Source organism: Indicator indicator, chromosome 5 (genome assembly GCF_027791375.1).
Source record: "Indicator indicator isolate 239-I01 chromosome 5, UM_Iind_1.1, whole genome shotgun sequence".
Taxonomy (NCBI): Eukaryota; Metazoa; Chordata; class Aves; order Piciformes; family Indicatoridae; genus Indicator; species Indicator indicator.
Genome location: NC_072014.1, coordinates 7,342,230 through 7,363,351, shown reverse-complemented (window position 1 = coordinate 7,363,351; position 21,122 = coordinate 7,342,230). Strand labels below are relative to the sequence as shown.

General features: G+C 46.2%; 1 protein-coding gene across 1 annotated transcript in view; it reads left to right on the top strand.

Moving 5' to 3' along the window:
• The window catches only part of TMEFF2 (transmembrane protein with EGF like and two follistatin like domains 2), a 152,626-nt gene that overhangs the window by 111,752 nt on the left and 19,752 nt on the right, over nt 1-21,122 (top strand). Inside the window, exons 6-7 of the mRNA XM_054380994.1 lie at nt 1,059-1,207; nt 3,513-3,572. Coding sequence (XP_054236969.1) covers nt 1,059-1,207; nt 3,513-3,572 — 209 coding nt within the window. The remainder of the gene's footprint in view (nt 1-1,058; nt 1,208-3,512; nt 3,573-21,122) is intronic.

The window sequence follows — 21,122 nt, the reverse complement described above, 5'->3', positions numbered from 1 at the left end:
ATTCTGTGTATCCTCTTGGGTACAGTTTCATCCTGTGACCTACTAGGAGACCTCATTGACCTTCTCACAGCTTCGGGAGCCTGAGGAAAGCTCAGTCAGCCTTTATATTGCCAAGATTTCTTCAGCACAGTTCTTAGGAACACGGAAACCAAATAGATTTATTGATATAATGATAATCAGAAGTCGTAGCCAGGATGATGAAACGGTCAGATGATCAAAGCACTTAAAATTAGAAGCCTACTGAAATGCCTCAGAGACCAAGAAGCTGCAGGATACCTGCTGCCACTACTGTATGGGCAAGGGGAACCTGGGGGGCAGTCCCAGGGCCAATACAGCCAGCAGCCAAAGGAGATGAAGCTCCCCACCCCACCTCCAAGTTTGTGAAAGAGCAAGAAAATGACAGGGCAGAGCCTGGACACGGCCAGGTGGCAGGCTGGGTGTGAGAGGGAAGCACCAGCTTTGGGAGCTAGCTGGGAGCAGGATGGGATTTCTGAATATGACAAGTGTTGGCATCAGGCTCTATTTAGGGTAAGGGATTCCTGTGTTCTGTAGGATCTGCAGGATCCTCACCCACTGTACGCTGTGGGGTACAAGCAGGGATGTCACAGTTTGATTGTGCTTGTTGAACAGAGCAGGAAACAGTCCTTGATACCAGCCCAGGCTGGGGGTGATGAGACTGAGAGCAGCCACGCAGAGAACACTCAGGGATGCTGGTGCATGAGCCAGAAATGGACACTTGTAGGCCAGAAGGCCAATGGCATCCTGGGCTTACAAGAAGTCACAAGTGGTGGTGATGATGGTGTGGCAGAGTTTTCCACGTTTAACACTTTTTTGTGTTTCCTTTTGCTTGCTTTTCTTCCCTGTGTCTCTTTTCTCTCCCCATAGCTCGTTTCCATCCTGAAATAGAAATGGCCTCTTGACAGAATTTCCACTCTGTTGATTTGTATTGTGCAGTCAGGAAAACAGAACCACTTCTGTCTCTGAGATGAATTTATGATGTCACCAAACAACTTCCTCATATCAGCCTCTTCCTTTTGTCTCTTTTCCTGTCTTTCCAGGTGCGTGTGCAACATTGACTGTTCTCAAACCAACTTCAATCCTCTTTGTGCTTCCGATGGGAAATCTTATGATAATGCATGTCAAATCAAAGAGGCATCATGCCAGAAACAGGAGAAAATTGAAGTCATGTCTTTGGGTCGATGTCAAGGTAACTCTCATAGCAAAACTCATTTCAAAGAGTGTTTTCAATTTTTGTTCACTGGGCTTCTTACTTAGCACTTTTCACACCTCCATTAGGCTCTTGCAGTTGCTACTATAGAGCACAGGCTGTGGTGTAGATGCCAGCAGAGGTGTGAGGAATGGTGTGTGTAATCCTGCCCACACCAGCATGGCACTGGCCAGCCCTGCACTGCTTCCAAAATCAGGCACCACCTGTGTTTTGCTCAGAGGATCTCACCCAGAACTCTGCCCTCCAGGTTTGGGGCTGGAGCAGGCAGCAGAAGTCTCCCTCAGATACATTTTGGCACCCAGGATGGATGCTTTTTGTTCTCTTAACTGTGGCAGCTTGAATCAGGTGGCCAAAGACATGCTCCCAAACACAGTCCTGGAGCTGGCTTCTCATCTGACCCTTGCTGGGCCCATGAGATGCCAAAGGTGACTGAAAGTTTGCCAAGAGCAGCTCCAGACTCTGTTTCTCAATGAGTGTTGTATTCCCTGTGCCCAGCTCATGGATTACTAAACACCTCAGCTGTGAGGCCAGGCTGAGAGAGTTGGGGTTGTTCAGCCTGGAGAAGGAGGCTCCAGGGAGACCTTATTGTAGCCTTTAAGTGCTTAAAGGGTCCAATAAGAAAGCTTAGGGCAGAGTTTTGAGCAGGGCCTGTTTTGGTGGGACAAGGGGTGATGGTTTGAAACTATAAGAGGGAGACTAGGTAGACGGAAGAATTTCTTTTACAGTGAGGGTGGTGAGACACTTGCCCAGGTTGCCCAGAGAGGCTGTAGATGCCCCATCCCTGGAACCATTTCAGGTGAGCTTGTCTGGGGCTCTGAGCAACCTGTTCTAGTTGAAGATCTCATCCATGGAAATGTTTTAAGACCGGACTGGATGAGGCTCTGAGCAACCTGGTCTGGTGGAAGGTGTCCCTGCCCATGGCAGAGGAGTTGGAACTTTAAGGTCCCTTCCAACTGAAGCCAGTCTATGATTCTATGTCCCTGTTCTCTGCAAGGAGTTAATGGAGGTAAACTACAGCGCAGGAAGTTACACCTCAACATGAGGAAGGAACTTGTTTACTGTAAGGGTCACAGAGCACTGGAACAAGCTCCCTAGAGGGGTTGTGGAATCTCATTCTCTAGAGACTTCCAAGACCCATCTGGATGTGTTCCTGTGCAACCTATACTAGATGATATGGTCCTGCCCTGCCAGGGAGGTTTGAGTGGAAGATTTCCAGAGGGCCCTTCCAACCCTAACCATCCTGTGATCTCTAAAGGTCCCTTCAAACCCAAACCATTCTATGATGCTAAATCACCTATAACCCTTGAGCTGACTTTAAAAACTCTATTTTCTTTCAAAAAAAAAAAAAAAATGAAGACAATTTGCCTTTAAATAGTCCCTGCAAATAAAGTGTCTGCTGAGACTCAGGTTCTTAATAGCACTTTTCCCTCTAGTTTCTGGCCTATAAATCCTCAGCACCTCTGCTTACAAGGCCATCCTGTACAGGTGTATTCAACACTCTCTGGTTTAGTCCCCTCTCTTTAAAGTCAACCCCCCCAGCAGTTCATTTCAGAGTACATATTAAACCTCCCCAATTACTTCAAATAGAGCAGAAATGACAACTCCTGCTTCATACTGATATATTTATCCCAACTGCAATCTGTTAGCACATATTGGGGGGGGGGGGAGAAAAAAAAAACAGCCTACCAAAAAAAAGTGTTTCCTTAATTGAAGATGTTTCATTCTAAAAAACAAAGGAAAGAAAAAAAAAGCTGGATCATTCTGTTTACACCTGGCAGGCCCAGGGGAGCCTTGCAGCCTGCAGCAGTGCTGGGCATGCCAGCAAAGCTCTGCCTGCCTGGGCATGGTCTGGATCATACAATCATAGAATAGTCAGGGTTGGAAGGGACCTCAAGGATCATCTAGTTCCAACCCCCCTGCCATGGGCAGGGACACCTCATACTGGATCAGGTTGCCCAGAGCCACATCCAGCCTGGCCTTAAACACTTCCAGGGATGGAGCTTCTACTACCTCCTGGGGCAACCTGTTCCAATGTTCTTCCTGACATCCAATCTGAATCTACCTACTTCTAGTTTTCCTCCATTCCCCCTAGTCCTATCACTACCTGACACCCTAAAAAGTCCCTCACCAGCTTTCCTGCAGGCACCCTTCAGATACTGGAAGGCCACAATAAGGTCTCCTCAAAGCCTTCTCCTCTCCAGACTGAATAGTCCCAACTCTCTCAGTCTGTCAAAGATCAAGTGCAGGCTCCCCAAGCAACTCACCATCATTTCTTTCCACACAGATAATACCACAACAACTACAAAATCTGAAGATGGGCATTATGCAAGAACAGATTATGCAGGTATGGTTCTTCTTCTGTCAGAATCACAGTTTGCAGGAGCTGTTGCAGTCTCTTTTCTCCTACTTTTGCTGAGGTGAGGTGTCCTCATCTTATAGCATGGTAATCTTGAGTTACCTAAAGAAAACACTGTCTTTTTATTACCCTTTCCTTTGCTAGAAACTTTCTTCTTAATAAATGGGTTTCTTCCTTTTTTTGTCAGTGTATCCTGGCCATAAAACACTTGCTGTGACAGTGGCAATAAATGTTGAACCCTATTGGCCAGAAGTAGCAGACATTATTGAAAAATGACTGAATTATGCCAGGTTTTGTCACAATATACAAGATGAAGGAAGTGAGAATCCAGCTGTGCTATCCTGAAACGTTGCCATAAGAGATAATATTGTCTGTTGGTGTTTAACTACAAAGTTAATAAGGTCCTTACCATTTTTTTTTCATGATGAATGGGTTTAATTTATTGAGAAGCTACAATAATATAGAGTGGCTGAATATGGCCTTGGGAGGCTTGGGAGGTGTTTTGCACCCCCTTTTGCCTGGAAGGATTGGCTTAGGAATGCAATGTGTGTAAGTGCAGGCGAATGTTCACAGCTCCCACTGTGAATTGAAGCCCTTGCAAAGGTATTGTGAAAATGGGTCAGGTGCTACGTTCCTTGCTGAAGCTGGTGATGAGTCTGTGGTTTGGAAGGGAGAGGTGATGCAGACAGATGGCTTTACCTGAGCATGCTTCATGGCTTAGGTGAAATCCAGCTGATGGTTTTACAGGTCTTAATGTTTCTTACCAGGAAAGTCCTTTGACAGTAGTTCCTTCAGCTGGTCATCTCATCTGATGGCCCTTTGGGCATGATGTGCCTTTGTCAGTAGGGTACCCAGCCCTGGAAAAATTGTTCTGTTCCCACTTAAAAATGGTGCTGGATGATTAAAACAGAGCTATGAATAAATGATGTCTTGGTGAGACGGAGGAGTGCTAGGTGTTGGGGATGGCTGCAGCACGATGCGGAGAGGGCAGAAATTTCTATGGAAACTCAACACAGAGAGGGCAGAAATTTCTATGGAAATTCAGCACAGAGAGGACAGAAATTTCTGTGGAAACTCAATGCCGGTGTTACTTTCCCAAAGATCAAATATCAGCCATGATCCAGGTGGTTCCTGCTTGCAAGCAGCTCTTCCATGGCTTAAGAGAGAGTCACACAAAGAGAGAAAAGTCTTCAGTTTCTTTCTGAACCTTTAATTCCTCCCAGCCCTCCCAGCTTTTTTCTGGGAGGCAGCAGTCAATTTTCCTAAGAGGCTTGGAAAGGCTGACATTATATCCTGTGATGGACAGGGGATATGGCCAAGTAGACCAAAATGATTTAAGTTAGAAATAAGGGCAGATATTGTTGTGTTAAATCCTTTATCTTCCTTGCTGGAGAACTGAGGAGAGCACTAGTATCCCCAAGTGAAGATGCAGGCCTGCAACCCTTTTGAGTGTTGTGCAGCCTGTCCTATTCTGCTTCTGTCTGGTGGTCTAGGTTCAGAGTGGCAGTGACCCCTGTCACCTAGAGAGGGAGATGGCACATTTACATGGGAAGCAATTGAATCATAACAAGAAGGGAGGAAAGGCAGGTGGAGGTTTAGGGAGGAGGAGGAGAAGATTACAGTGATGACAAGAGACAGGCAAGTCATGGGTCATGGAGCAAGAGGCATACAGAAGGCACCTCCAGCTCAAGTAGGCAGGAGGAAGAGAACAGCTCTTGCATAGGAGAGAGGTGATATTTCAGCCCACACTTGAGAGGAGAGATGGTGGGTAGAAGAAAACTGATTGCAGCAAAACATTTTCAGGGGTTGGGAGTCAAGGAGGGAACAGAAGAGGAAGCTGGGTTACTGGGTGAGGAAGAGGGCAGAACTGCAGCACAGTGGGTCTGTGGTGGAGATGGTTTTCAAATGCCAAGAGGTCAGAAGGAATATGGGAATAGATGGTCTGTCGAGAGGTGGTGGGGGCCTCTGGAGAGAAGACAGGGCACCTCATTCCCCTAAAAGCTGTGGGAGGGATGGAGGCATCCTGATTCAGCAACAAGGTCCAGCAGGTATCTCTTGGGTGCAGAAAGGCACCTGAGCAAGCAGCTTCTTGAGGCCTCTGCTGTGGCTCAGACCCCAGTGAGCTTCTTGAGGGCAGCGACTGTATCCCTTGGGTGAGTCTCATCAGGTACCATCCAGTGATGCAATCTGAATCATAGTCACTAGCAGCAGCTGATGCCTTCTTCTTGTGAACCTTTTTGTTCTTGCTTAAACTTTTCATGTGTGATGACAACTCAGGGTGAAAGCTGCAAGTTCACACAGAGTCAGCCACGTGCTTCCAGTGTCCCCAAAAGTTTGTGACATAACCCTGCTAGGAGACCCTAGGAGAAAGGCTCTGCTGTTTCAAAAACCTCTTAAGAGCTCCAGCCTTTCAGAAGCAGCTGATGAAAAGGGAGCCAGCAGTATAAAACCGAGACTTGGTGAGCATGTGAGCATCAGCATTTATGAGGCAGGAAGGTCCAGGCTGTCCTCATGTTCTTTCAAGTGCAGAAACATGTGGTGATGGCTATCAGAAGAATGTGGCATGTGCTACTTTGCTCCCACCTTCATATCGCCTCAGAAGGGAAATGCTGTCCTGACCATGGGGAGATCTGTGTGAAAAAACAGCAGTTCCTCAGCCATTGTGCTATTGGAAGCAGTTTCCTTGTGCCTTTTCAGAGAACATCTTTGTTCTGTACTGTTGCACAGCACTAAAAACCACCTGCTGCATACTTTTAGAGACATTGGCTCATGCAGACTGACTCTGCTGGGAGAAAAACCAGCAGTGGCCATAACTGGTGGTGTCAGTTCTGTAAATGCAGCAGTGCCAAGCACTCTTTTCAGTGCTGAGGGGTGGGGGTTCTTCCCCAAACACCCCCACATGCTCAGCGTGGGGGGCCCAGGAAGGCAGCAGCTTTGCGAGCAGCTACAAGTCCCAACAGCCAGCTAATGTTTTTCAGATAGAATTGTTCAAACCCTCTGTTCAATCAGCATGTTTCACTCCCTCTTGTTCTCTCAAGCCCCCTGATACTTGCAAATAACACACAAACCTTTCTGTTTGCAAACCCCAGAGTCTTTGTTCCTTTGGAGCATAAATCGTTGCAGGAAGTTTGCATTGCCTTAGCTTTTTAAGGGTTCTTACTTTACACAGGCAAAGACTTACTGTGGTACTGTAAACACTAGGACTAATGTCAGGCCCAGGAAGCAGTGTCCCCTTTTTTAGCAAAGCAGACATGGGGAGAATGACCCTTTGGTGGTCCTTCTCTATCCAGCTGCCTAGGTTCACCAGCCCACTCTCACCATGGCTTTGTGTGCAGTATGTGTCAGCACAATATCTGAACACACAGATGTTGGTGTCTCTGTGCAGTTCTGGCTTCTTGATTTTCTGAAACCTCAAAGCATTTATTAGACTTGGGAGAATTTTCTCTCTTCTCAACAAGCAGATGACTGGTGTTGGTCAAGTTTGTCAAGTAAGATTTAGGTTTAGCGAGGAAATGAGTCATAGAATCATAAAATGCTAGCAGTTAGAAGGGACCTCCAGAAGTCGTTGAGTCCAACCCCCTGCAAAGCAGAATCACTTAGGGCAGTACACACAGGAACACATCCAAGCAGGTTTTACAGGTCTTTGGAGAAGGAGACTCCACAGCCTCTCTGGGCAGCCTGCTCCAGGGCTCCAGCACTCTCACAGCAAAAAAGTTTCTGGTCATGTTGAGGTGGAATTTCCTGTGGTTGAGTTTATGTCCATTGCCCTTAGTCCTATCACTGTGCATCAGTGAAAGGAGCCTAGCTCCATCCTCCTGACACCCACCCCTCAGATATTTGTAGACATTTGTAAGGTCCCCTCTCAGCCTTCTCTTTTCTGTCAGTCTTTCCTCATAAGAGAGATGTTCCAGTCCCTTCATCGTCAGTAGATTTACATCAACTCCTATGGAAATAAACATAATTTAATAAACAGAAATAATTATCTCTTAATTTCCATGGAAAAGTATCTTTCAACATTTTCAGTGGCCTGTGTGGTCTGGAATGTGGTATGTGAGCTGAAAGTCCTGTGATTGATGTTTTCTTGAATTTCCCCGTCATATGTGTGAAGAACTTGGCTGTTTCTGTGCCATTTTAGCACTCAGAGTGTAGGCAATCAAGGAGTTTTCATCTTGTTTATTCATTAGCCTGTTTATTTTTATTCTCCAATATTTATATTCCCTTCTTAAGATCTGGATATTAGCAATTATCCCCCTAACTGATTCTCTCCTTTCTCATTATCAAATTAGCGAGGGATTTTTTCTCAAGCCATTTGGAGCTCTATCAAGAGTAAGTCATTGTGGATGAGCCATATTTCAGTGTTATAAATTCATGAAAATTGTCAGCAAAGACACTGACAAATCTGATGGACCTATTCAATAATACAATCCTTCAGACCAGACAGAGCTCCCTATATGAGCATTGATTAGATCAAACCTCAGGAGCCCAAGCACAATCAGTGCTATGAAGCTGATGGAAAGGGGGAAAAGGGATTTTTAGCCCAAATAATCTCCTTTGGTGAAAAATACACATCTGCAAGTGGTCAGTGTGGGCCATGTTGTTGGATTCAGAGAGAGCCATGAAAATTATCAAGGAGCCTGGAGCATCTGTGCTACAAGGAGAGTCTGAGGGAGCTGAGGTTGTTCAGCCTGGAGAAGAGAAGGTGCTGGGGAGACCGAATAGCAGCCTGCCAGTATCTGAAAGGGGCTACAAGAAGGCTGCAGAGAGACTGTTTCCAAAGGCTTGCAGTGATAGGATGAGGGGCAGTGGTTTGAAATGAGAGAGGAGCAGATTTAGATTGGATGTTAGGAACAAGTTCTGCACCATGAGGGTAGTGGTACACTGGAACAGCTTGCCTATGGAGGTAATTGAGGCCCCATCCCTGGAGATACTCAAGGTGAGGCTCTGAGCAACCTGATCTATTGGAGGATGTCCCTGGTGACTGTAGGGGGGTTGGACTAGATGACCTTTGGAGGTCCCTTCCAGCCCAAACCATTCTATGACTCTGATTCCTCAATGGTGGTAAATGCTCTCTTGTGCCTTCTGAAGTCTTGACTAGCCAGGGCACCCTTGCTGATGCTGTTCCTGTGCCTGGGAAATGCCAAAAAATTGCAAAATGCTGTGCAGCTGCTCATGCTCTGTTCCTTGCTCTCCCTGCTGGTTTCCCATGGGATTTCAAATCTAGGTGACAGTCTTGGATCTTTATCAGGCTGCTTCCTGTCAGCAGGCCTTCATGGCACTCCAAGAAGTGTTTGGGCGAGTCATCGGGCAGATGGCTATGTTGCCCAAGCAACCTGAGTGCTCCACCAAAAAAGGCAAAATCCATCTTACTCCCTTTGCTAGGCCAGGGCTGTGGGATGAAGGGCCTGAGAGCCATCACAGATTCCCCACTCCAAGGATGAAGGAGAGTCTTGGACTCTTCACAGAATCCCAGCATGGTGGGGATTGGAAGGGACTTCTGGAGATCATCTAGTCCAACAAGCGTGCTAAAGTAGGGTCACCCACAGCAGGTTGCCCAGGATCACAATTTCCAGATGAGTTTGGAATCTCACCAGGGAAGGAGAGTCCACAACCTCTCTGGGCAGCCTGCTCCAGAGCTCCAGCACCCTCACAGCAAAGAAGTTCTTCATTAATGTTCAGGCAGAACTTCCAGTGCTCCAATTCGTGTCCATTGCCTATCACTGGGCACCCCTGCATAGAGCCTGGCCCCATCTCTTGCCTTTCTGCCTTTTAGATATTCATCAGCATTGATAATATCCCTTCCTCTTGAAAGAGTCTCTTCAAAAGTCCCAAGACTCTTGAACTCCAAAATAAATAGAAGGTAATATTTATGTCTGAGACAAGAAAACTATCCTAAAAGTTGACAAAACCTATGACTGTATCATGAGCCTCTGATCCCTTTGGATAGAGAACAAGCCATGCCTGTCCTGGGGAGAACTGGCAGGAGCACACCAGCATGTGAGAAGCACTGGATTTCTTCAGAGGCTCTGCACGGAGCCTGCCAAGTTCACTCACAGCCATCTTCATTGTCTGTACCGTGCCTGGAGAGCAGCCAGGAATCAGAACAGCAGCACTGGATTTCTGTAGGGAAGGACCTATTTGTTAACCCCTCAGAAATCAAACAGAAGAACTTTGGGCTAGATTGGATGAAAGGAGATGGCCTGAAGTTGCACCAGGGGAGGTTTAGGTTGGGTATTAAGAAAAAATACTGGAAGAGTGGTTAAGCACTGGAACAGGCTGCCCAGAGAGGCACTTTGGGGCATGATACAGCAGGCATGGTGGTGTTGGGTTGATGGCTGGACTTGCTGATCTTAGAGGTCTTTTCCAACCTTAGTGATGATTCCTTCTCCCGATTATAACATTTTCAAAGCAGATTAAGTTTTGAATGTAAACCACTTGATGTTGTCCCTTAGAGTTAAATTTTGTGTCTACTACCACATCAGCCATTTCCTCAACTGGTGCAGGAGAATAAAGCCCCAGAGCTCAGCTATGGAATATAAACTACCCTGCAGTTTTGCTCTGCTGTTGTGAACCAGCCACTCCTTTCTTCTGAATGGAATTAGCCAGTGGGATACAGAGCTGAGCACTGCACATCCATCACAGCTCCAGAGAAGCCATTTCTCATCTGCAGCTTTGTAAAGCCACTGGGAAAATTGCAGCCCTGCATATGCAGATGGGTCTGGCTTCCTCCAGGCCAGAGGTTGTCACACTAAACAAATACAGTTTTTTAGGAAGCTTTCCTGCTTTTCATAGAATGGTTTGGGTCATTTACACCAACCCCCCTGCAGTCAGCAGGGACATCCTCCACTAAATCAGGTTGCTCAGAGCCTTGTTGAGCCTCTCCAGGGATGGGGCTTCAACTAACCTCCCTGAGCAACCTGTTGCTGTATTCCACCACTCTCCTGGTGCAGAACTTGTTCCTGACATCCAGTGTCCTCTAATTTCAAACCAGTGGTGGGCACTGCAGAACAGGCTACCAAAACCTCCTTCTCTGCAGACTTTCAAAACCCCACCTGCACAGTGTGATCCTGGGGAACCTGCTGTAGGTGACCCTGCTTTAGCAGCAGAGGCTGGACTAGATGATCCCAAGAGGTGCCATATTACCCCCACCATTCTGTGTTTCTCTTCTACAAATCATTCTTCAATGTATCTTTAGATCCTGCTCTGCTCCATCTTACTAAATTCTTCATCATTTTGTCAGAGCAGGAGACAGGCATGGTGTTGTAGAGGTCACATAATAGCCTTCACAAAGAAGTCCAGTGCCAGGAAGGAACCTGCAGCCATGTTTAGTCTGGGGAAGAGGAGGCTGAGGGGAGGGAGCCTTATCACCCTCTACAACTACCTGAGAGGACAATAGAGAGAGGTAGGTGGCTGGTCTCTTTTCACAGGGAATTAGAACAAGAGGGAAGAGCCTCAAGCTGCATCAAGGGGAGGTTTAGGCTAGAGATTAGGAAAAAAAATTCACTTCAAGAGCAGTCAGGCATTGGAACAGGATGCCCAGGGAGGTGGTGGAGTCACCATCCCTCCCTGGAGGTGTTTAAAGGTCATTTAGATGTGGCACTTAGCAATATGCTTTACTGGTGAACTTGGTAGACTAGGTTTAATGGTTGAACCTGATGATCTCAAGGGTCTTTTCCAACCTGAATGATTCTGTGATTCTAAGATTTATGTGATCTAACAGCAGTTCCTCCTAACAGTCTTCTCCTGAGGAGTGAAATCAAAACAGGCTTAGGCAGATTTCTAAGAATAAGCAATGGGGAGAGGGAAATATTGGCCATTTCATCTGCCAGTCTCAAGAGGACACCTCACTTTTTCTGGGAGTCCTCCTTTAACTTTGAATCATGTATGCTAAGCTTGGGAGAATGTGCTTTGGGTTTTTTCAGGATTTCTGGTCTTTTTTTGTGTGTGTGTGGTTTTATAATGAGAGAAATTGTGCCTGCTCATTACTTAAAATTTCCAGGTGTCATGCTCATGGAATCTGTAACTGTTAGCATTAAAACTTAAATTAGGTCTCAGGTGAACTGCCAGACATCTCCTTACCTAAACTGATGGAGCTCAAAAGAAAAGGAAAAAAAAAAAGAGCTTTTCCATTTGTGTCTTTAAAGCTTAGCTCTTAATTTAGTCACTAGTGAGTGTGCATCACAAGTTGCAGAGTTCATTTGTGCTTTCTTCCTGTACTAAACAACTCCAGTAACACTCACTTATTTCATTTGCCTAAAAATTCAGTATGTCCATGATAAGAATGTGACCTGTTGCAGATAAACAAGAAGAGGACCAACAGCCTCAAAAACACAAAGCCAGAGCAGGCTGGTTTACTGTTGCCAGAATCCCTGAAGCATTTAAGTCCTGGAAATTAACTGAGCTGTAAAGCTTCATTAAGATTTGGGGTCAGGGTGGACTTTGTAAAGCAATTTTATCTTTCCACCTTGAGTTTTCCATCAGAGCCATGCAAAATTCATAAAGCTTGCTCCAAACACTTCCTCCCACTTCTTCTGCTTCCCCAAGACTGTGTACCTTACTGGTTGGGTTTTCCCTTATGCAATCATAGAATGGTTTGGGTTGGAAGGAAGCTCTAGAGGTCATCTTGTCTAACCCCCCCCCTGCAGTCAGCAGGGACATCATCTACTAGATCAGGTTGTCCAGCCTTACCTTGAATATCTCCAGGGGTGGGGCCTCCATCACCTCCCTGGGCAACCAGTCCACGTGTTCCACCACCCTCATGGTGCAGAACTTGTTCCTAATATCCAGTCTAAAGTTCCTGTGATTTCAAACCATTGCCCCTCATCCTGTCACTGCAGGCCTTTGGAAGCAGTCCCTCTGCAGCCTTCTTGTAGACTCCTTCAGGTACTGGAAGGCTGCTCTAAAGTCTCCCTGGAACCTTCTCTTCTTCAGGCTGAACCCCAGCTCCCTCAGCCTGTTCTTGTAGCAAAGGTGCTACAGTTCCTGATCGTCTTGGTGGGTCTCCTCTGGAGCCACCCCATCAGGTTCATGTTCTTCTTGTGTTGAGGGCCCTAGATGTGTTTTGTCTTACTTGGAGCACAGAAACCCATCTCCCTGAGCAAATTGTAGCCTTTCAGCACCCACTGATCTTTGTCTTCCGTGTTTTGATCAGAGGAATGAGTAAGCTCAATGGAAGGTAGAGTTTGCAGAAAAATATGACTCTTTCCTGCTAACACCTAAAAATGTGATCCCTAAAGCACAGCTTGAATTGTGCCTGATTTCTCAAGCTGTCTTTAACCAGGTATCTTATTTCTTAATAGAACCTCTAAAGGCAGGGGATGCCCCAGAGAAACGAATGAAGGAGGGGACCCCTGGAAAAACACTTTAAGGTTTGCAGTCATGCCAATTGAATTTGTTTTTTACCAACATTTGTTTTCAGAGGTTGATGGAAATTGAGGATCCAGCAACATGATCTATGGCCACCATTCAGCTGCCTTGCACATAAAGCATATGCACCATCATCCTTGGCTCTGCAGAGCATGTGGTCTCTGCCACAGGGAAAGGATTTTCAGTCATCAAAACAAGGTCATTTTACATCTGGCACCTAGTTAGTGCTGCATCTTTGCCACTTTAAGAAGATACTTCCCACTTGCAGGCCCTTCCTTTGAGATATGCCAGCATTAAATAACAGGGCTCCATCTAACCAAGCAGGTAGAGTCTAGCCACAAAGTGGCTTTCACAGATCTTTCCTTAAATGTACTGCAGACAGCCCCAAACCTACCTCATGTCAGGTGTCACAGGGAAGCTGAGATTCTGCTCCTTTGGGGTCTAGAAAAACAGTGCACCTGGTCTCTTCTGTAGGACCAGTGAAAGTGCATAGATTCAGTCTGAGGCTTGTTGTGACATGCAGCTCTTCCAGCAGTACTCTGCTAGGGTGACTGGATTTGCCTCTGTCTGCTGTGGTGTTGTTTAGGGATTGGTCACTCCACATGCCAGGAAGATGGTAGATACCAACTGTCTTTGGCCTTTTGACATCTTGGTGAAGGAATTTGCCTCTGGATAGCAGCTTCTTTCCCTTCTCAGCCCCCATGCCTCCCCTACAAGAAAGGAAAGTAGAGAGAGTCGTTGAGACGGGACTGTCAGTCTTTCCCAAGGAGTAAGCTGGGAAAATTAATGCTGTTGTCTGGATTTGGGGAGAAATTTCACCTGCCCTCAGTTCCACCCTTCCTCTGGGCTCCAGGTTTTCTGATTAGCTCAAGAATCACAAAAATCACAGGATGGAAGGGGTTGGAAGGGACCTCCAGAGATCATGGAGTCCAACCCCCCTGCCAGAGCAGGATCACCTAGGGCAGGCCGCACAGGAACACATCCAGGTGAGTTTTACATGTCTCCAGAGGAGACTCCACAGCCTCTCTGGGCAGCCTGCTCCAGGGCTCTGTTACTGTCACAGGGAAGAAGTTTATCCTTATGTTCACATGGAACCTCCTCTGCCCCTTGTCCTGTCATTGGACATCACTGAGCAGAGCCTGGCTCTGTCCTCCTGACACTGCCCTTCATGCCTTCATAAACGTGAATGAGGTCACCCCTCAGGCTCCTCTTCTCCAAGCTAAAGAGCCCCAGCTCCCTCAGCCTTTCCTCACAAGGGAGATGTTCCATTGCCATCAGCATCTTTGTGGCTCAGTGCTGAACTCTTTCAAGCAGTTCCCTGCTTGAACTGAAGGGCCCAGACCTAGACACAATATTCCAGATGCGGCCTCACCAGGGCAGAGTAGAGGGGGAGGAGAACCTTGCTGGGCCTACTTCTAATCCACCCCAGGATGCCACTGGCCTTCTTGGCCACAAGGGCACATTATTGGCTCTGAGTCGTCTTTCTGTCCACCAGGACCCCAGGTTCTTTTCCTCAGAACTGCTCGTCCTTGATAGATGCTGTTCAACATGGTGCACAGCAGCTGCTTGCCACCCATGACACCAGTTTGAGTTAATGGATGTTAAGGAGTGCCACAGTACCACTGCCAGGCAGCTTTGGTTTACTTTCTGTAAATCTGCTGTTAGGAATTGCAGAGCCTTCCTAAGGACTGGAGAGTTACAAGTTCTAATGAGATGCAAGAATATCTGTTTTCAAAAAACATCAACATTTAAATTTTCGTGTTTGATCTAGTCTGAAATATATATTAAAAATAATAATAAAAAAAATTCTGACATATTCATAGAACTGAATTTCTTCAGAATTTTGTTTCTTGGGATGTTTTGGCATTCTTTCTGAACTGTTAGATATCAAAAATAGCATGAGATGAAAGCATCAGAGTTATGATAAATAAGTTGTATGGTAAGGGAAGTTGCTCCTTAGAAGTGACTGAAACATCATCTTTTCCAGAAGGAACATCCTCCTGTCAAATTACAGTACAAGCACAAGATAATTTGATCGTTTAGACACCTGAAATGGTAACTTCAGCCCAAAGAGAACAAACAGTTTCACCTAGACTCAGGGAGTCTCAGCAAGTGCCTGTGGTAAACTGAAAAGAAACATGGTGGGGGAAGAAAAGAAGGAGCTGGTGTCTTTATTTTGATAGACCTTCAAAATTAGGCTGTGTGGAGACATGCAGCAATTTTTTGCCTGGTTCCATAGATGCGAGTAAAGGCAGACAAATATCTTGCCACATCAGTCTGGTTTTGCTGATGAATCCCCTTCTTTTCATTGCATACAGCTGCTGAAAACCTTCATCTTGTGCTGACTGTTGGAGCGATGCTGCTTTTTGTGACGGTGCTTTTTGTATTTCTTAACACCCAGTGTATGAGACCCTTAAACCACTAGTGGCAGGAGTTTGTTCCCTAAGAAAGAGGGAAATGGTTTCTAGGAAGTAGGAAATGCTGGAGGAGATGCAGTTTGAGGCTCACATCTGTACCACCCAGCATGAGGGAATGCTTTTAATCTCTCAGGTTTGGAAAGCAGCATTTACCTGCTTGGCAAGGTGGCTTTTGACACACTTGGGCTCTTATTTTACCACATACCCATGAGCACTAAGCTAGTGCGAAGCTCCCTTCCTGGAAATGGAGCAGCTGTAAACTAAATGTGCTCTTCCAGAAGCAGTGGCAGTGTCTTTCAGAATGTGCTCAGCCCCCAGTCGAAAGGCATTGCTGCTATCCCTAGCCTTACCCATTTTAGGCAGCCTTACATAATGGCAAAATATTTGTCAGCAGGAAAAAAAAAAAAAAAAAGGAAAAAAAAATCAAATCCCTCCCAGTGGTTTTTAATCTCCCTCTTTTATTTTGTCTGGGGTTTAAAGCTGTGTCAGCTGTCCATCACAAATACAACCTTCCCCGGGGTATTTCATTTACAATTCCATTTAATAATGGAAGTGTCCCTCAATCTAGCTAGGATGGGAGAGGATTAAAGCAAACAGGCTGCTCTAAACTCAAGTGGCAAAAGTCTGGCCTGTCTCACTGCTCTGCAAATGAAGTAGCCATGGAGGGCTTGTTATTAGTCTGTAATATCAAACCTGATAAACTCTTACTGTTTGGGCAGGCATGATGTGTGCTAAACATTTCCCTCTGCAGATTGCCTCAACAAGAACCAGGACTGGTTTTAGACACATCTGGCATTGATGATTTTTCTAATTTTTTTTTTTCCATTCTGCTTTTCCGTGATCTAAAGGGCCTTGGCTGGGCAGAAGGCTGTCAGCTGTTTGGTTTAAAATACTGTTGTAAGAGTGAATAAGATTTAAAGAGGCAGGCGGTAAAATTCTGTCCCTCGCTGAAGCTAGTGGGAGAACAGCCATTGAGTGTAATGGCTTTGTGATTTCTCTCCACAGCTTTTTCATCCATTTTTATTCTTAGTAAATTTCCCATTTCTATTCAGCTTCTCCCACTTTGAATATTAGCTCTAAGAGGGAGAGCTGAGATGAAATACCAAAGCCTTTCCTTACATAAATGCCATCCATACAGCTTACTTCTGTGAGGCAATAATGAAGGGCGTGGGTGTAAGAAAACAGTAAATGCAGGTATTCAGCATTAAAAAAAAAAAAAAAAAAGAAAAAAAGCTGTTCTTAATGGACTTTTCTGTCTGTGCTTCAAAATGGGCTCTGTGACCAGTGATGAATCTCAGGACCTCTGTGTTGTAGAGAAACTATCCTACTCTTGATGGAAAGAAATAGCAGAGCGAGCTCTGTGCTCTCTTTCTTCCCCATCACACCAAAGAACATCAACAAGTAGAGGCAGAGGGAGCTAGGGGGTCTGATGAAAAGAGTTTGATGGAAGATGGCGATCACAAGCAACCAGAGCCCATATGCATTTCAGCAGGCAGAGTTGGAGCTGGGTCCACAAAGAAGTCACTTCAAGGACATTGTGCTTCTGGAAGAGTTTGCAGTCATAGTATCACAGAATTCTTTAAATTGGAAGGGACCTTTAAAGGTCATCTAGTCCACACTCCCTGCAGTGAGCAGGGACTTGAACTAGATCAGGCTGCTCAGAGCCCCACTTAACCTGACCTGGAATGTTTCCACAGATGGGGCTTTCAGTCATCAGACAAGGAGAGGTGATAACTCCATAATGAGCTGCAACAGAGAGGTGGTGGAGTCTCCATCTCTGAAGTGGTTCAAAACCCACCTGGACACCATCCTGTGTAACCTGCTCTGGGTGACCCTGCATTAGCAGGGGGGTTGGACTCAATGATCTCCAGAGGTCCCTTCCAACCCCTATCATTCTGTGAGTCTGTGGTTCTGTAATGGTGCCTTCAGAGCGGTGTGTGGCCGGGAGGGCTTTCTTTCACCTCCTGAGGCTACTGATAGGCACAAAGCATGTTCTGGAGCACTAGGCGGTCTCCTCTCCGCTTCTCACAGACTAGCTACTGCTGATAGACCTTTGGCATTTGAGCATTAGACAAAAAGCTTAATTGTAGGGTGGGATTGGACCCTTTTGTTGCAAACCCAAGAACATGCAAAGGTTCAGGCTTTGTCCTGCCATTGCAGAGTTTCATGACAGATGGCAAAGAAAGTCTGTGGTGAACTAAGGAAAAGAGTGTAGCAAGTGCTAGATGCAGTGGCATTTTGTATTTTGTGTTGTTTTACCGTGTTCTCCTCCACTTAACATTGGGACTAGTAAAGGAAATCTTCCTAGCTTCAGGCATGGGACAAGGAACAAAGAAAAACTGCTTACAGAGCAGGAATTTCTGATTCATAGTCTGCTAAAAACTGATCCTCTGAGCTGCCACGGAAGATTTTAACAGTAGAACTGGGCAGATCCAGAAAGCAAAGTTGTAGACAGTGCGGAGCCATAACCAGCACAGCTTTACAATGCAGGACTCAGGGGAGAGAGGTGAGCAAAAATAGAGGCAAAGAGGGCAGGATTCATCGCTCAGCTCTGCTCTGCACCAAGAAGTGATCACAGTTTTCCAACATACCAATAAAATATATTCACTTTTCTTAATAGCCCCCCAAAAAGGCAGTGAAAAGCACAGCTGAAACCATGCTTTTAGCCAACAACAGATAGATCCCTTGAGTAGTCACAGGCTGTTCAGGGTCATATTCTGGCAACTAAAATAACCACGATATCCACAAGGGGTTTGCCAGGCACATGATTCAGGAAGCGTTCAGAAATACCACATACAGGAGCAAAGTATTTTTGTATCAGTCTCCTATTTTCTTCCACACACTTCCCCCAAATTCTGCAGCAATCTCTCCAGTTTCCTGGATGGATTCTCTCAGGCAGCCTGTTTTTACAGGCACAGATGCTACCTTGGACTAAATAAAAAGAAAAAGGAGGAAAGAGAGCCTCACGGGTGTCACATTCCAGCTTGGCAGCACTGCACCAACATGCACACCCCACACCCACCAAAGAAAAGGAAGGACAAAAGGACTGCCTTTAGTAATCAAATCTGAATATCAAATCAGTGCAAAACTAGAGCTGTAAAGCCTTCAGGTTGTCAAAATGAGATTGTCTCCTATGAAGAAGGACTGAGGGATGAGGGACTTGGGGCTTTTCAGCCAGGAGAAGACTCAGCAGGGATCTTCTCCATGCTTATAAATAGGAGGATGGGGCCAGTCTTTGTCAGTGATGCCCAGTGACAGGGCAAGAGGAAAAGGGCACAAACTGGAACATAGGAAGTTCCATCTAAACACAAGGAGGCACTTCTTTAGTTTCAAGGTGTTGGAGTACTGAACCAGCCTGGCCAGAGGGGGGGTGGAGTCTCTCTATCTTGGGAATCGTTCAAAACCCACCTGGACGCTGTCCTGTTGTCTCTGTTCTATTTGAACCTGCTCTGGCAGGGGGTTGGACTTGATGGTCTCCAGAGCTCCCTTCCAAACCCTATCACTCTGTGATTCTGTCATTCTGTGAAAAGGACTGAAGGAAATGCCTTGGGACCAAAATTACATCCCTGACCTACTTGTCTGCCGCTCTGTCGTGTACCTGGGTGATCTTTCCGTCTCCATACCTTCCATCAAACTTCTCTGACCATTCTGCCATTCAGCCTTGCTTTCACTTGTTATTTTTGGAGCTTGAAGTGTGCAACACAAAAGTGAATCCTTGTAAGGTCATTCTGGAAGGCTTAAAGACAAGTTGGAGAGCTTTTTAGCTACTGCTTCTTGCCATCCATTGATCTTCACAGAAAGCAATCCATTCAGCCCTGGAGTTCCTATTGGCAATTAGGGGACAGGCTGGTAATTGGATTAGGGTATGCTTTTCTTCACAGCAGTTGCTCCAAGTGAAGCTCCTGGTTTGTTTCATTGATCATCTGCTTGATCTTTCTGCCAGTGAAAGCCACTCACATAGCTGGAGAGACAGGGCCAGGATTGATGGGAAGTGCAGCTTCGTGTTGCATGAGATGTGTGTGTACTCCTCCCAATATGATCTGGTAGACAGAGGTGATAAGTGCCTGCCTCCCCATGCAGACAGGCTTTGTAATCCATGGATAAAGTAATTAAAAGGAAATTTGATCAGTGGAATCCTGGGCCTTTTTAGCCTAGAAGAGAGCAGACTGAGGAGAAATTATCAGTGCTGATAAATATCTAAAGGGTGGAGGTCATGAGGATGGGGCTAGGCACTTTTAGTGGTTCCTGGTGATAGGACAAGAGGCAAAAGGTACAAATGACAACACAGGAGGTTTCACTTGAACTTATGGTGAAACTTCTTCGCTGTGAGGGTGCTGAATCCCTGGAGCAGGCTGCCCAAAGAGGTTGTGGAGTCTCCTTCTCTGGAGAGATTCCAAACCCACCTGGACATTGTCATCCTGGGTAATCTGCCTTAGCAGAGTTGTTAGACTAGATGATCCCCAGAGGACCCTTGCAACCCCTACCATTCTCTAGTTCTGTTTGATTAAAAACTGGAAGAAACACTAGTTTAAATTCCTGCCAGCCACCTGTAGCAGTGCCAGAGAGGGAGTAACTGCAGGACACAGGGATTGCGTGTGTGAATTGGAAACCTTTGGAATGTACAGAATCACAGAATGGTGGGGGCTGGAAGAGGATCTGATCTGAGGATCATCTAGTCCAAGCTCCCTGCTAAAGCAGGGTCATGCCAAGCAGGCTGCACAGGAACTCAAGTGTGCAGGTGGGATGGAAGAGGAAGAACCTGTATTTGACTTCCACATTCCAGAGGTAGGTTGGAAACAGTAAATTAAATGTTCAGGTGTGCTCCCAGTGGCACATGGGGCTCAGTTGTGCATGGAGCATGAGTTAGCCTGGTGGCAACTGCAAAGCCATAGCTCAGGGTGCCTCAGCACCCTGTTTTACCAGTCCTCTAGAACAAATGTGCACCCAAATGGCTATTCATAGCTCTTACTCAGTCTACTATTTTCTTCCATCAAAAAGAATGCATACTTTATCCATTGTGTTTATGACAGTTTCATTCCCACATAGCCCTCCAGAGCTGTACAGCAGTTGCAGCCCTGGTGTGAACCACATTGCCAGACAGACAGACGGACTCCCACCAGGCACTGAGATTCCTCCTATTTCATCATCCCCATGGAGGAAGAGGCACATCTTAGGTGGGCAGAGGTGCTCTGGCAAGCCAAATCCTTTAGTTCTATCTGGGCATTGAAGGCTCAGCCCTCCCCAAGCCCCCTTCCTGCCCAGCCATGGCTGGGAGACAGGAGACATCATTACTCATGTGACTGTCCCCTGGGGCAGTGCCAGCAAAACGATCTTGCTCCCTCCACACATCAATATTCCTGACACCCGTCCTAAAACTTAGGTCATGCATATCCATCTGCTCTTCAAGAAGTGTCAGAAGGGTACAAATATCCTTTACTATTTTTAGGGCCCTATTGAAAGTATTTATCAGCTTTCTGGCACCTCATCCCATTTGTCATATTTGATGCTATCTGCCACTTAGCAGGGAAGAAGAATAGAGCCCTTTGGAAATGCAGTGGCAGATGGGTGAAACTCCATAAGCTCAGGCCATAGTGTGCTGGTGACTCCCAGGGGTTGTTGTGCCTGTTGTCACAGTCAGGAAGCACCTGCCACAGTCCCCTGGCAGCAGATGGAGCAGGGGCTCAAGGGACCAACTCAGGCTCGCCTCATCATTCACTCACTCACAGGGTAGTGGTGATGTGGAGAAGATCTGCTTGGC